Source organism: Mustela putorius, unplaced genomic scaffold (genome assembly GCF_011764305.1).
Source record: "Mustela putorius furo isolate JIRA1106 unplaced genomic scaffold, ASM1176430v1.1 tig00000585_pilon_pilon_pilon, whole genome shotgun sequence".
NCBI lineage: Eukaryota > Metazoa > Chordata > Mammalia > Carnivora > Mustelidae > Mustela > Mustela putorius.
In genome coordinates, this window is record NW_025421424.1 from 7423558 (window position 1) to 7438873 (window position 15316).

Consider the following 15316-nt stretch of genomic DNA (forward strand, 5'->3'; position numbering starts at 1 on the left):
CTCCCGTTGCCATAGCAACGTGCGGGTACCGTGGACCGCAGGATTGCGGGGCTCAGAAAGTCTTTCTGCAGTTCAAATAGCCCCGCAGTTTTAGGGTTTTCTGCCTCCGAAGCTGGGACTTGGGGCTAGTGTGACTAACTTCTCCCGTTAGAAACCTTGGCCAAGGTTCTCCTACTCCCAGCCGGGTCATTCTTCTTTCTATTTCGTTGCCACTTGTGTGGAATGTGGCAATTTATCCAGTGTTTTCACGAACACCATCTTTATATTCCCAGGCAGTCCGTGAAGCCCTCCTAATCATTATACCCCTTTTACAGAGTGGGGAATTGAGGCTCAGATAGGCCAAGGTCACACCAGGCAGTGGATGTGAAGTCAGATGCCAGGCCCATTCCTGGGCCTTGCACCCTCCGGGGTGCTGGACAACCGGGCTCCCCTGCCTCGAACCCCGCCGGGACTCAGACCTGTCCCTGGGTGTAGAGGGGGCGGCGGTGAGGCGCCAGACTTGCCAGCTGCCGCGGGATGCCACGTGAGGGGCGGAGACCCTGCGGGGAAGCGATTAAAAGCTGAACGGAGCCGCAGGGGGCCGCTGCGGGGAGGGTCTTCTTGGGGCAGCCTCGCCCCGCCCCAGTCCGGCGGCGGCACCGGTTCCGGCGGCTGCTTGAAGCGCCGGGGCGTCCCGGGCATGAGTGGGGTTTGGGGGACCGGGGGGCCTCGGTGCCAGGCGGCGCTCGCGCTCCTGGCCTCGCTGTGCCGGGCCCGGCCGCCCCCTCTCGGGCTGGACGTGGAGACTTGTCGGAGCTTCGAGCTACAGCCCCCAGAGAGGAGTCCGAGCGCGGCCGACTCAGGTAACGGGAAATCCGAGGACCCCTCTCCTCCTGGATTCTCACCCTGGCGGTCCTGCCTCCCAGAGTACCGGCCCCGGGAGCACCGGAACCTAGGCAGAGAACTCCAGCTCAGGATCCTGGATTCGAAACCAGCCCTAGCCAGTGCCCTGTTCCATCGCCCGCAGGGCAAGCGGAGAGATTTGAAAGGGGACCTGGGAGGCAGCGACTCCCCGAGCCCCCTCCCGTGTGACTCTTCGGGGGTGTCGCGCAAAGCAGCGCTGCCGGGGTGCGGCGCCCCACGGGGGCCTCAGTTTCCCTAGCGTCTCTCCTCGCTCACCCAGCGGGCAATCTGCCAGGGAAGAGGTCTGTGGAGCGACTAGGGGACCAGGAACACCCCGGCGGACGAAGTAACTCGTTTCTTGGGGGTGTCGAGGTCCCAAGGTCCGTCTGTCGGTCTGCGCGTCCCTTTGTTCTCTCAGCGAACGCGGTCTGAGCCCCCTGGCGTCAGGGAGAAACTTGGGTCTGCGGGCGGCACGAGGTCTTGGTGTCCGTACCTCTCTCCGGCTGCGAGTGGCTGTCTGCGTCTCCGCCGGGGGGCGGGGGGCGGCGCGGGGGAGGGTGTCTCGGCATCCTCCCCCCCGCGCCCGCCCCTATAACTCGCTCCCTCGGTCCCTCTCTGACTCACTCGGACTCGGGGCCGGTGCGCGACTGAGCCGGTGCCTCTCGCCGACTTTGCCAAGCCGGCGCCTCCTGCTCGAACCGCGCGGAGTGCGCGCGGGCAGCCCCGGCGGCCGCCGAGCCCAGGCGGGAGCCCGAGCCGAGGCGAGCTCGCCGGAGCCGGTGAGTCTGGAGCCCGAGCCCCACAGGGCCCGGGCCCCGCGCGCAGCGTCGGCGTCCCTCGGGAGTCGCGACAGCGGCAATGGCGTGTCGCGCCCTGGCGGCGGGAGCCGTGGGAGGGTAGGCGGCCCGCCGGCCCGCGTATTTACTTGCCGCACCAGCGCCGTTCGGCCACGCTCGCCCGCTGCGGCCGGGCTTCTTTGTCGGAATGCCGACGTCTGGAGGGTCCTGGGCGAGAGGGAGCGTCGGGTCGCCTTCCCTCCATGGGGAGGGGCGGGGGGGCAGAGTGAAGCCTCGAGAGGGTGAGGAGTGGGGGTGGGGAGATCCTGCAGGGACCAAGGCGCCGGGCTTCCTTCAGCTCCGCAGACACCGCCCCTCCTCGTCCCCCGACCCTGACTGACCCCGGTGGCGCTGGGCCTCGGGGTAGGCGAGGGTCGCCCCCGTGGTTCCGCACCAACGGCGCGGGAAAGGGAGGAAGGGGCAGCGAGAGGCGGGAATTTCGTCTCCACGCGCGTCTCCAGGGACCAGAAGCCAGAGACTGGAGCAGCGGTTCCGGGAGCAGGTACAGGTGGGGTAAGCTCCCCAGAAACCGCAGGTTCCAGGGCTCTGTTTTCACTTGAGGTTAAAGGTCAGAACTGTTGGCAAGCTCCTGGGTTAGAAACCCGGCCGCTGGGCGGGGTGGGGTGGGGGGTGGGGGGTGAGGGGATGGGTAGAGGAATAGAAGGGAGGTAGTGAGTGGGCCGGGGGAAGGATTGTGTGTGAGGGGATTGTGTGCAGCCTTGGAGGACTGGAGCGCACCTCAGCCCTGTGAGGCTGGTTGGGGCCCTGCTCTCTTGCGTGCACTCTCCCTGGCCCTAGACAATGTTGGATCAATGGGTTGATTACTGCAGCAGAAGGGACTGAGGTTAGACCTAAAGAAGAACTTTCAGAGGACAGTACGGTGATGGGTGCTGGAGAAGTTGATTCTCCCCATGGAAGAACCTCGGAATAGAGGAGGCCCAGCAAGTGCTGTTAGATTTTGGTTCTCAGGTGCCATCATCTGCTATCCCATCCCTCTTCCCGTGTCTCCCAGACACACAATTTTCCCTAAGTTAGAGAGTCTCATTCCTGGCTGCCTACCCAGCTCTCTTCCATCCTTTCCTCCAACAATTCACCGCCAGTGGGGGGCCTTAATGCCGGTCCTGACTCTCAAACCCTAAAGGGGGTAATTCAGGGTGAGAACACACCTGTCGAGTTCCCCCTGCGATGGAGGCTGCTGCCCTCCTCCCCTGTCTGTCCAGAGCAGAAATGCTGTGTACTGGGAAGGGTGTGTGTGTGTGTCTGTATGTGTAACTTTCAGATACAGGGAGGCCCTGGTGTTTTGACTCCAGAGGGACACCCTGCAGTCTGGAACGACAGGAACCTGGTGACCAGGCTGAGAGTAAGAGAAGGTTGAGGAGCAAGAGCAAGCAGCCTCTGATGAATCAGCTTGCCTTCCCTGTAGGCTGCTTGAGCTTGACTTGTCAACCCTAGGGGGACTTGAACTTTGGCTGCTGAGTCACAAGCCTCAGGAAGCACCCCCGCCCCCTGGGGTCAAGCGAGGGGGCTGAAAGGGAGGAGGGGGAGGCAGCAAGAGACCCTTGACCATAGCAAAAGAAAGTGGTTGAGAGTGGCTTTGCGATCTTGGGGTTTAAGTGAGCTCAAGTCTGGGGAGATATATAGTTTGGGACCTGCACCCCAGAGCCACGGCCAGATTCTCCAGTCAGAGAAATGTTGGATCTCTTCATTTGTATTTTCATGAAAAATGCAAGTAACTAAAGCATGCCCAGTTCTCTTTAGCTCTCTGTATGTTTCCCCCTGCCTTCCTCCTACTGAAAGTCTCTAGCTCATGGGTTTTGTAGTAACACCCTGAGATTCAACAACTGAGATTCAGACTCCACTATCATTTCCTGGGACCCTCCTCTATGTCATGGTCTGTGCTAGGAATTGCACAGGAAACCTTAATCAGATCTCCTTCGCTTTCCTGACTTGAAACACCTCGAACAAACTGTCCCAGATAGAATCAAGTTCTGTTTTACTTTAAACATTCTGAAGGTGAAGGGTCTACTATCCTCTTTAATATACAAACCCCCTCACCCCCCCCCCACCCACCCCTGCAAGTGGACACTGGTAAGCGGTTCTCTTTCTTCTTCATGCTGTTTGCCTTGTGGAGATTAATGAACTTGCTCCTAGGCCAAAGTGAAGACTGTTGGGTGTGGGTAGGAGGGTTCTGGATTTGAGGTAGCAAGCAAAGGTTCAGAGGTATTTCAAAAAAATTCCAGAACTGTTGGGAGACCCTGAGCTGCCCTGTCCCCACCAAGCTGAAGGCCAGGAATGTTTATTCTTGGCCTTAATTGTGGCCATGAGATGTACGTACTGTTGGTTCACTTCTCTACTGACTCTGGAGATGTTCTGTGATTCATTCAGCTGGTTTGAAGTTGGCCTTCCACAGCACAGATTAGAATTTTCCTGCCTGTGATGGCAAGTTAAACGCATAGCATTTCATCAAAAGACAAATGTCCTATTTCTATAACTAATCATTACTCCCTCATTCCTTGCTGGCAGGAAGACATTCTGCAGATGTTGCCAATTTTGAGGAAAGGTGCAGTGGAGGATCCTTTAGAACGTACATCCCTTAGACGATGTTCTGACTTTATGGCGTGTCTTCAGCTTTAAGATTCTAGAACTAGGGTAAAGTATCTAGGAGCTATAGAGCACTTAGGTTTACAGTTCTAGAAGTTTTCTTCTACTTCTGTCTGTGGGAACCTTAAGAGTGGAATGGTAAATCCATCCCCTCCATGTTCCAGTATGGAAGATGTGTTCTAACTGTTCTGTTCCTCTGTCCACAGAGTTGAGGGTATAGCACAGGGCTGCAGAAAACTAGGACTAAGACTGGGGCATCTGCACCTGGCAAGGTTTCTTTAGGGTCTGAGAGTAAGGCTGTCTGACATGGGGAAAAAGCAGGCTAAGGGAAAGTCTTGATCCAGCTCCATGGCACCCCTGCTGGTCCTGCTTAGGAAAAAAGGTCTCTGAGCACCAGAGGACTGAGTCACATTTAGGAATTTTCATGCAAGGGGATGTTGAAAGCGGAGGTGAATAGGATACCCAGCTGTGGACGCTGTAGGTACACAACACTGTCTCATCTCCCTTCTCTCTCTTGCTGATCTGTTTTTCTTGCTCCATGTGTGGGCCTGAACAGACCACAGACCGCTCCTCTCAGTGCTTGCCTGTGTAAACAGGAATGGGGGTGTAGAGGGAAGGAACATTTCTGGGTCTCTGTCTGCCCCTCCCCCCATCACCCCAGCCTTGATGTCCACAACTCAGAGAGGCCCCAAGCCCTGACTAATCAGGCAGAAAGTTACAGTTACCATCTGCCAAAATAGAAATACTAATAAATGCTAAATTAATTCCAATGCTCTGTTAGCTACAGCTCTCCACATTAGTCTCCAATTTATCTCTGAATCCCCTAATGGTGGTGGAAGCCAGTGCCCAGTCATAAAGCCCAGTCATAAAGCTGGTGCGGCCATAATTAGCCCGGCATTGTCTCTCCTCATCACAGCTTTTCAGGGACATTAATTCCTTCTCTGTTTGGACTCTGCTAATTATCCCCATCGGTAGTTCAGTTCAGCCTGGATCTCTGAAAGAAGGAATGGAAGCAAAGGCTCCCTGCAACCCCCCCCAACCCTGAATTTTAATCACACCAGCTTCTAATAAATTTACAAGCCATGGCAGAGTTTATTATTAATGGACCACGTCTGTAAGGCTGGGAACAGAATAGCCTCTGTTCCCCCAACACACGCACATGCACGCGCACGCACGCACACACACACACGCAGACGCACGCACACGCACGCACACATGCGCGCACTCTTGGGTATTTCTCAGGGACATCTATCTCTGGACAAGGTCTTTCCAGGGGCCGCTGGTTATGGGCCCAGCACCTGGTGGGTAACCTCCAGTGTCTGTACTTTTTAGGGAAGAAGAAAGAGGTGGGGGATGAGGTTGGTCAGAATCCTAGTCTCCAGATTTCTACCCGCAGGCACAGAGGATCAGGCCAAATAGTAGAGGACATGTCCCACACTCTCCTGATTTTAACAAAAAATGCCTCCCCAGCTTCCTCCAGCTTTTGCCTCAACCCACTCAGGGGGCCCGGCTCAGAAGCTCCGACTTTGGCATCAGAAGTCCCGGGTTTAAGTCCCCGCTCCTTCGTGTAACGCAATGTATCCTTGAAGAAGTTACTTAGTTAATAACACCTTTAAGCTGAGTTAATTTATCTTTGAGAGGTGCATACTAATTTCTTAGAGAGGCAGTAAAGATTAAAGGAGATAATATAAGGGGCACAGTGCTGACCATGTAAAAAGGAATAACAAATAATATTACTGGTATTCATATGAATGATTCTGCCCAGAGTCTTTTCCCTTCCTAGACCTGGTGCTGTTCCCTCCAGGCTCTCAGGTCTCTGCATTTCTTGCCGTGTGATCTCTGGGGTGTGCTTGTCTGGGTCTTGTTCTGTGTCTGAATGCGGGCTCCTGGGTCAGGTTGGCCCCTATCCCACACAGGGCAGCCGGTAACCCATTTCCCAGGGTCTACTAGAAGCCCTAAAGCCAGCTTTCTCCAGCTTTGAGGGAAGCAGACAAAATGGTCCTTTTCTTTTCACTTCCTCTCCCCAGTTTATCTTTTCAGGTACAATCTGTTAGCAAAAATGCCTGTTACTGTTATAAAATGGATTTTCCTGACATGGAAACCTATTAGAAAAATGGGAACAATAGCAGGTGATAAGAGCTGCTGATGAATCCTAACATTCTGGGTGGGGAAAAGGGGAGGGGGCACCAGGCCTCCGTCTTTAGAGAAAGGGGAGATAAGAAAGCCCCAGGTTGCTAATTAATAACCCAGCATTTTCCAGGGAAGGAAGGAGGCCATGAGCCATTACCCCTGGCAAACAGTCTCACTGAAGGTGACAAACAAATTCCTGCCCTCGTGGGCTTCAGGGAGCTCTTCACTTCCCTGAGAAGAGGGGCCTGAGGTCTCTTGGATGCCTTGCCCTGTGGTCTGGTGTCCCCCTTCTCCGTCTTAGAGGGCCCAGCTTTGGGTCTGTTCGGTGTTATTTGCCACCAGAAAAACAAACACATGAAGAAAAATAGCAGCTGACCTTTGGGGAGCCCTTCTCATGGACCAGGAACAAAGCCCAAAGTCTTAGTTCATTTAATATTCATAATGACTCTATAAAGTAGAAATCTTTAGAATCCCCATGAAATCAAAGAGGAAAACCAAAGTTGGAAGAATGTTAAGTAACTTGCTCAGGTTCACACAATTAGCAATGTGGACGGATGTGCTCTGTGGTCATTCTGGGGCTGGTGCTCGCCTCAGCTACCTGCCCAGGGTCTGAGCACTCAGCCAAGTCTACGTCCTCTGCCAGGGCTAGAAGCCACCTGCCCCTTCGCAATGCCAGGTCACCAGGGGTGTTTCCAAAGCTTAACTATGCAGCTGTTTGCTCTCCTGGAGGCTGCTGGATAATTGGCTAATATGATTTCCCAAACTGGGTGCCCATGGAATACTGGATTCTTCTGAAACCTGAATAAAGATGTTTCACACCTAATATTGAGTAATGGACTGGACTTGCTTTTTCCGAATTTCCAAGAGAACTTTGCAAAACCATAGCATGTCCTCTCAATTGTTGATTTTTCTTCCATGATTTTCTTTTTACTTCTTTGGCACTCCCTCCTGCTCACCAGATGGCTGGTGATGGTCCCAAAGAAACTGGACAAGTAGCAAGCAAATGAGTACTGACAGAAAAACTCGGAGATGTGAGATCTTTAATGTAGTACATATTGTGTCTTGGCATGTACCTATATATGAAATACTTGTATACTTTCTGCGAGTAAGGTAGTTCCTTATTTGCAATGACAAAATTAAAGCTCTGTCTGTTAGTGTTCATGGCTTGCAGGTGTTCTGCCAATGAAACTTTTCCAGACGAGGGGGTATTCAAGACTAGACTGGGCAGAGCTGAGTGATTCTAATAGGACCAGCTAGTATTTATTTTATTTTTTACTACATTCCAGGCACTGTCCTGGCACTTTGGATCTCACGGAAACCTCACAATGACCCTAGAAGGTAGATGCTCTTATTATACCCATATCACAGATGAGGAAACTGAGGCTTGAGAGATTAAGTACTTGCTAAAGTCACACAGTTTAAAGCCAGTGGAGATGAATGTTGAAGGGCCCCAGTGTGACCCTAGGGCAGTGATTCTTACTCTCCAGGCTGAAGAGGAAATAAAGAAGGAAGAAAAAAGGGAGGAAGAATGTAGAGATTTGGTGGGGGGAGGGAGGTGGGGGGGCTTTCTCCCTTTCTGGAGGGTTGCCTCTCTCTCTCGTCATGAAGCTAGTGCACGATAGCCATATGGAATATGAAGAGAACTGGATCAGGACTCAAAAGGCAGCTGAGTTGCCCATCAAAATTCTATCTGCCTTGCAGTGTTGAGGTTCAAACAAGATGAGTGGGAAAAAGGCTTTGAAGGTGACTCGTGCACCTGTGATTTGCTAGAGGGCAACATGTCCTGGTGGGTTGGTCCCAGCAGGCCTGGGGTAGGAAGGCGCACATCGGAGCTGATCTGGCCCTTGGCAGAACCCTTAGCCCAAACAGGAGCCTGTCCTTCCCAACCTCAGACTATGTGGGTTGGCTGAGTTCAAGCCGCATGTAGTGATTTTACAAGGGCAAATCCTGTACAGTCACCTTTGCCCTGGCCTAATTCTGCTCTTTACCAGCCTTGCTCACTGCCTTCCATCTCTGGCAGGGGAGAATCCATGTAGGAACAGGACCCCAATCTCCGTTGTAATGCCTGTGGGCGAGGTGTCCTGGAAAGAGATTGTCCAGGCAGAAGAAGGGCCTCTTGGTCTTATATAACCAGTATTGAATGCTGGGTGCTGATTCCCAATAATCCATACCTCTGCCTGCTTAATCACAGCTCCCAGGGAACAACAGCAGGGGAGGCGGTGGTGGTGGTGGGGCACATGCACAAGCAGCCACACGGAGGAAAACTGATTCCCTCCGCCCGCCGCCTTCCCCCACCTCTCTTTTCATTTATGAATTCAGTTTTTTGTCAGGCTGAACATTCAGATGCACTCAATGCTCTGGATTCCCCCATTTCTCCCCCTTTCTCATTAAAATTCTAATTATTACCAGAGCAAGCAAGATGTATGATCAAAGGAAAGCAAAGTCTAGAAATACCTTTTTGTTTTAAGGTGACTCACATTGTAGATAATGCCTGCAGAACAGCTGTAAGTGAGAGCAGATGTGAGGGGCCTCGAGACACCCGGATACTTAGAATAAGGACCCGTATATCTGTGGAAGCTTTCCTCGAGAGCCCCAGGGGCATAAGGGCCTACAGAAACAGTCTCCAAACCATTTAGATAATGAACTCATAACAGCACAAATTATTCGATTTAATGCCTCTGATATATATTTGTTCCCATGTTACATACCCAGGTGGGTCATATCACCAATCCACGGCTTACCAGACATAGGGCCCCGGGACAATCTCATCCTCTGTGCCTCACCTTCCTCATCTGCGAAATGGAAATAATCACGCCTCTTTCACTGGAGAGTATTAAACGAGTGAATGCATATAAAGCACTTTACCATGGACCTCATAATGTTCCAAACTTAACTAAGTCCAAAAATAAAATGCTCTCATTTCTATTGCTACCAACTGGTATATTAACAATTCTCATTTATTATTTTTAAGATAATAGATAAATACGAAAGCAATCTGATATTTTTCCTCTTGTGCCCCCAGGATGCACGGACACCATGCCAGAGACCTTTAGTTTAGAAATGAGCTTAGTGTCGGCTTTCCAGATCCCTGGCAGTCTCTGGGTCAGGTGCTAATCCCACCCAGCTCCTTTGGCCAGGGAGCGGCTCTGATGTCTCTGGGCAGGGGCCTGGGGTTGCGATGGGTGTCTGTGATAGTTCATCCAGGCCAGTACCCTACAGTCAGGGAGTCAGAAGGCAGTGCTAGCTCCCCAGAGAGGGTAGCTGACATTCTCACTGCCTTCCCAGGTTCCTCTGGATGGGGGACTGCTTTCCCTGGTGACTGTATGCTGTGAGAGTACTCTGGATTCTCCCCCGGGGTGGGGGGCTTGGCATCTTGGTACTGCAAGCCTAGCTTAGCACCTGGTACCGGCAGGTTCTCAGTAAATGCGGTTAAGAGATAATTATAGCTGTTTTATGTGCCATTCATTCATTCATTCATTCACTCATTTGTTCTCATGGGCCAGTTTCTGTGCTAGGCCCTAAGTCAGACAAATAGAAAAACACAGGGTTACAATAGACTACAGTTGAATCAGGAACAAACAGGGTTGAATAGTGGAAGGACCCCCAGCCTGGGCAGCGGACATCCGGACCCTGGTCCAGACTCTTAGTCTGACCTGTGACCCCAAGCAAGTCCCTTCTCTGGACCACTTCTCCCATCTGCAAAAGCACAGTCTGACCTCAGTACTTGTAGGGTCGTTTCTCACCTTAAATCCTAAGATTCCTGGGTGCGCTGGGCCAGGATAATCCAGACTCTGCAAACCCACAGGCCTGCAGGGGCCACGCAGGTCACAGGGAGACTGGTGAGGACACACCCCTCCAAAGGGAGCCCAGGAGCCCAGGTCCAGTGACCAAGGCATCTAGCCTCTTCCAGAATTTCCAGAAATTTGGTGTGATGGTGGTGATGGTGGTGGAATTTCTCAAATTTTCCATTGTCACCCTAGCCATGCAAGACTCCTCCTTGGGCTTGACCTTGTGCAAACCCTGGCATGTTTGCCATTGGTTTGGAGCCTTCTGACCTCTCAGAGAGAGAAGCAGCTTTGGGCTCTAAGGGTCATTCCAGAGGGGGGTGGGGGTGTTCTTTGCTTAATGACTTAACCATTAAGCAGACCTCTGCTTAATCATTTCTTCCAGAGGGAGGCATCCCCCATGGCTCTCCTGGGATCCCAGGAATCCTGCTGGGGGACAGGGGTGGGCTGGGGGCAAGGCAGTGAGCGCCCACCTCTGCACCAACCACAACATTCAAAAATATCAGCTTTACAGCAAAGCTCTCAACTGGCCATGGGAATGGGAAAAGCCGGCTACAGGAATCACTTGTATGTAGCTTGGAAATAAGCTGTGTGGCTTCAATTCCAACTTCATCCAAGTATTTACTGAGCCTACTGTGTGCAGAGCTGAGAGTCCCAAAGAAGCCTGAGACCTAACACCTGCCTCTCATTGACTTCAAGTCAGCCCATGTTCCTTGAGCTCCGCCTCTGGGCTCCATGGTGGGGTGGGGGTGGGGGTACCATTAGAGATGGAGTTGGCAGAGCCTCTGGTCCTCAAGGCCACACAGCCTGTTGAGGAAGAGAGCTGTATACAAAAAATGACTGCTCTCAGTCTGGCCTTAGTAACAGCTCTAATAGAAATTCAAACAGCATCCGCGTGTGAACGCTTCACGAATTTGGACATTTGCTTAGGCTGCTATTTAAATTACTTTCCCTTCCCGGTGCACATGCCACATGCCACGACAGGCAGTAGGGGCGGCAAGGGAGGCGGCCCAGGTGCTCCCAGGGCTGGCAGCGGGGGAGGGGGGAGAGGGGAGGGTCAAGGGAAGGGGGGGGGAGAAGAGGTTGCGGGTGGGGGGGGTCAGCGGAGGCCCGTGCCAGGCTGCAGACATCTCACAAAGTGGACGGCGGCGCACCACCCCGCAAACCACCTCTCCTCTGGCGGGCAGCTTTCTCATGAGCGTTCTTTTCTCTTCTCCCGTCTTTGTCCCTTCTGTGTGCCCCCCTCTGCCAACACCCTCTCTTGCTTCTGCCCACCTCTGTCTGTCTCTGTCCCTCCCTGCCTGGCTCACGCCGAGGGCAGGTACCTCTGTCAGCCTCCTCGCAGTGGTAGTGATTGTGTGTGGCGTGGCCCTGGTGGCAGTTTTTCTCTTTCTCTTTTGGAAGCTGTGCTGGACGCGCTGGAGGGGCAAGGAGGCCTCCAGTCCCACTTCTGCTAACCCTCCCCCGGAGGCCCTCCAGGGCCCCGGCTCCAGAGGCAACATGGCAGACAAGCTGAAGGACAGCAGCACCCTGGGCTTCCTGGAGGCGGCTGTGAAGATCAGCCACACATCCCCGGATATCCCGGCCGAGGTGCAGATGTCAGTCAAGGAGCACATCATGCGTCATGCACGGCTGCAGCGACAGACCACGGAGCCAGCATCATCTACCAGGTGAGGGCGGACCTCTCCCCTCCCTCACCCCCACACCTCCACATTCTCTGACTCAAGACGTTAATGAGATTCCAGCCCTTGAGGAGCAGAGGCCAGAAATAATAACCCATGTACTCTGATTGGAGACTGTAACAGGTGATGGAGAATGCGGTGGGTAACCAACTGGGAGGTGCGTACCAGGAAAGGCTGGAGGAGAGGGGAACCTTGGAGGTGGGGCACTGTGCTCTGGGGCATGTGTGGGGATGTGTGTGGGGGAGAGGTGGGGGAGGAGGTTGGGGGTAAGGAGAGATTGCAGGCAGAGGGCAGAGAATATGCAAAGGCCCAGGGGTATAAAAGTTCATGGTGTGTCTAGGGATATTCCAGTAAAGCCTTGTCGATGGAATATAAGACAAGAGTTTCCTAACATTTTGAGAATGAGGATTCCTTTATAACCTTTGACACAGTCCCCTGCCGGACAGCAGCTGTATCCATGGCATTCTTTAACGGAGAAAAGCAAAAACAACTCCCACCGCATAATAACAAACAACCTACTCTAAATTCAGAAACAGAAGTGGTGCGTATTTATTCAAATCTAGGGCTCTGGCTGGCTCCTGGGTCCCTGTAACGTCTCCCCAGGCTCCCGGGGGACCAGCCAAAGGGAAAGAGACCAGGTCTTCAGCTGTGAGTTCAGGAACGAGTGTTCTGGGGGTCACATTTTCAGAATTTATCATATGACCTCAGGCAAGTTGCTCACCTTTTCTAGGCCTCACTTTCCCCAAGTATAAAATAGGGCTAATGACTGGTAAGGTTACCATGTGAAGCCAAGGAAAGAATCCATCAGAGCTGGATTCTTTGACAATCTGGAGCCAACTCTGTTTCATTTACTATACACCTGTTCTAAGTGCTTTTTATGTGTATGAATCTTTCCTCCTCACAGCAATCCTGTGCAATTTCTACTTTTACTAACCTCATTTTGTAGTGCAGGGAAGTTAAAAAACTTGACCACGGTCCCGTAGCCAGACAGTGGCAGAGCCAATATCAACCTACACAGTTTGACTCCCAAGCCCAATCACTGTTAACTATGGTGTCCGTGGTAGAGCTGGTGAGGATAACGAAGGGACGGACACAGCCAGAGTAAGAAAGGATGGTCCTTCTCCTAAGGAATCTCATGGTTTCATGGGGGGAGCCAGAGCCACATCTACTAGGAAGAAACCCAGAAAGTAAGAAAAAAAAATGACAGCAAAGGCTACCATTGAATTGAACTTAATATGTACACGCCCCATTCCAGCTCCCTTCCGTGGACTTGAAATGCTTGCAACCACCTGTGCACAAAGTATGTGCAGACAGACAGAGGGTCGGCGAGCAGGAGGAAAAGGGCCCACAAAGGGTAGGATGAGCCAGGGTGGCCGGCAGGTGTTGGCCTGCACGCCCGTCCCGCAGAGCCCTGACTACCCTCTCCCTACCCTCTCCTCCCAACCCCCTGCCAGGCACACATCCTTCAAGCGCCACCTGCCACGGCAGATGCACGTCTCCAGCGTGGACTACGGCAACGAGCTGCCGCCGGCAGCAGAGCAGCCCACCAGCATTGGCCGAATCAAGCCTGAACTCTACAAGCAGAAGTCGGTGGACGGGGACGATGCCAAGTCCGAGGCCGCCAAGAGCTGTGGGAAAATCAACTTCAGCCTGCGCTACGACTATGAGAGTGAAACCTTGATCGTGCGCATCCTGAAGGCCTTCGACCTCCCTGCCAAGGACTTCTGTGGCAGCTCTGACCCCTATGTCAAGATCTACCTCCTGCCTGATCGCAAGTGCAAGCTGCAGACCCGAGTGCACCGCAAGACCCTAAACCCCACGTTCGATGAGAACTTCCACTTCCCGGTGCCCTACGAGGAGCTGGCTGACCGCAAGCTACATCTCAGTGTCTTTGACTTCGATCGCTTCTCCCGCCATGACATGATTGGAGAGGTCATCCTAGACAACCTCTTTGAGGTCTCCGACCTGTCCCGGGAAACCTCCATCTGGAAGGACATCCAGTATGCCACAAGTGTGAGTACAGCCTTGCCTCCTGGGCTTCTGGAGGGTTTCTAGGGTTGGGTTGAGTGGGCTGTGTCCCTATCCTCCTCCATCCTAGAGACAAGTGGGTCTTTGCCCTTCAGAATGTGAAGGGGAACTCTGGGAACAGACCAGTGGCTCCGCCTGCCCTGGGAAGGTCCTTGCACACTGCCCCAGATTGGGGCAACAAAGAGAATTTTTGTCCATTGCTTCTGATTACACGTTCTGGGGTGGTTCCCTCCACCTGCTCGGCCTCAGGTCTAGCTCTTTGATCATGGGAGAGGATTGGGCAGGTCTCTAGACTGAATCAGACAGCAGCATCTGCCAAGTGCACTGATGTGTACTAGAAGCTTGGAAAAGGCAATTAAGAACAGGGCATGTTAATCAGGACGAATGAGGTTATGTTGCAGCAACAAATAATCCTAGGATTTGGTAGCTTAGAGCAACAAAGATCTAGTTCTTGTTCATGCTGTCCATGCTTCGCAGCATGGCTGGGGGTTCTACGTTACCTTGTGACCCAGGGGTTTGAGCAGATAGAGGTTCCATTTGGACATGTGCTCCCATAGTTACCACATCGGGAGAAAGGGGATGTGGGGAATCACGTACTATTTCTCAAAGCTTCCACAACGAAAAGATATATGTTACTTCTACCCGCATTTTGTTAGCTACAGCAAGACACATGGCACCTCAGGAGGGCAGGGCAAAGAAATCCTACCATGTGCCCGTAAGGGGAACTGGAAGCACTCAATGGCTGACACCAGTGACTACCACACAGCCATTCCCTGCCCAGGCCAGCCCAGAGGACACCTGGCTGATGCACACGTGGGATGGAGGCGCTGGGCTACTTATGATCCACTGCAGTTCACCAGGGAAGGTCACAAGGAGCTGAGGCGCAGGCTCCCTCCTTTTTGGAGGGAGGACAGGTTTGGCAAAGAGAATTAAGAGGGCATATCTGGAGCCCTTTAGTCCAGTGTAGATCCCATAGGTGTGGGGGAGCCTCTCTCTAAGCCCATCCAGGCAGCTGAGAGCACAGCATGGGTGTTCCCATCAGACAACAATGGCCCTGTGTCTGGGGTCTTGAGTGCTAACTGGTTGAGCCCTCCCAGATACATCTTGCACTGTTTCTCTGGGGTGGGGCTCACCCCACTCAGTCTGCAGGCCCTCCTTCTGAACAGTCCATTCTCAAGGTCTCCGTGTTGAATCCGTGAGGATGGAGACCAGGAAAATCATCCCCCCTGCTCTGATAGGAAAGCTGTAAGAAACTTGATTTGTTCAAAGCTTGGTGGGCTCTGTTTCTGCCCCAGGGCGGGTCTCGGGGACACCCCATTCTCCGAGCTGGGGTTGACTTTGACCAATTCAGTCCCAGTGCCTCCCCTGCCTT

General features: G+C 53.0%; 1 protein-coding gene across 4 annotated transcripts in view; it reads left to right on the forward strand.

Moving 5' to 3' along the window:
• The first annotated feature begins 587 nt into the window (after positions 1-587).
• SYT6 (synaptotagmin 6) overlaps positions 588-15316 on the forward strand; it is a 57154-nt gene continuing 42425 nt past the window's right edge. For all 4 annotated transcript variants that reach the window (XR_001176087.2, XR_006607273.1, XM_004769856.3 and 1 more), the window contains exons 1-3: positions 588-842; positions 11556-11904; positions 13371-13929. Coding sequence is in view for 2 of the 4 variants with exons in the window: in XM_004769856.3 (XP_004769913.1) it covers positions 680-842; positions 11556-11904; positions 13371-13929 (1071 nt within the window). In the remaining 2 variants the exon portion in view is untranslated. The remainder of the gene's footprint in view (positions 843-11555; positions 11905-13370; positions 13930-15316) is intronic.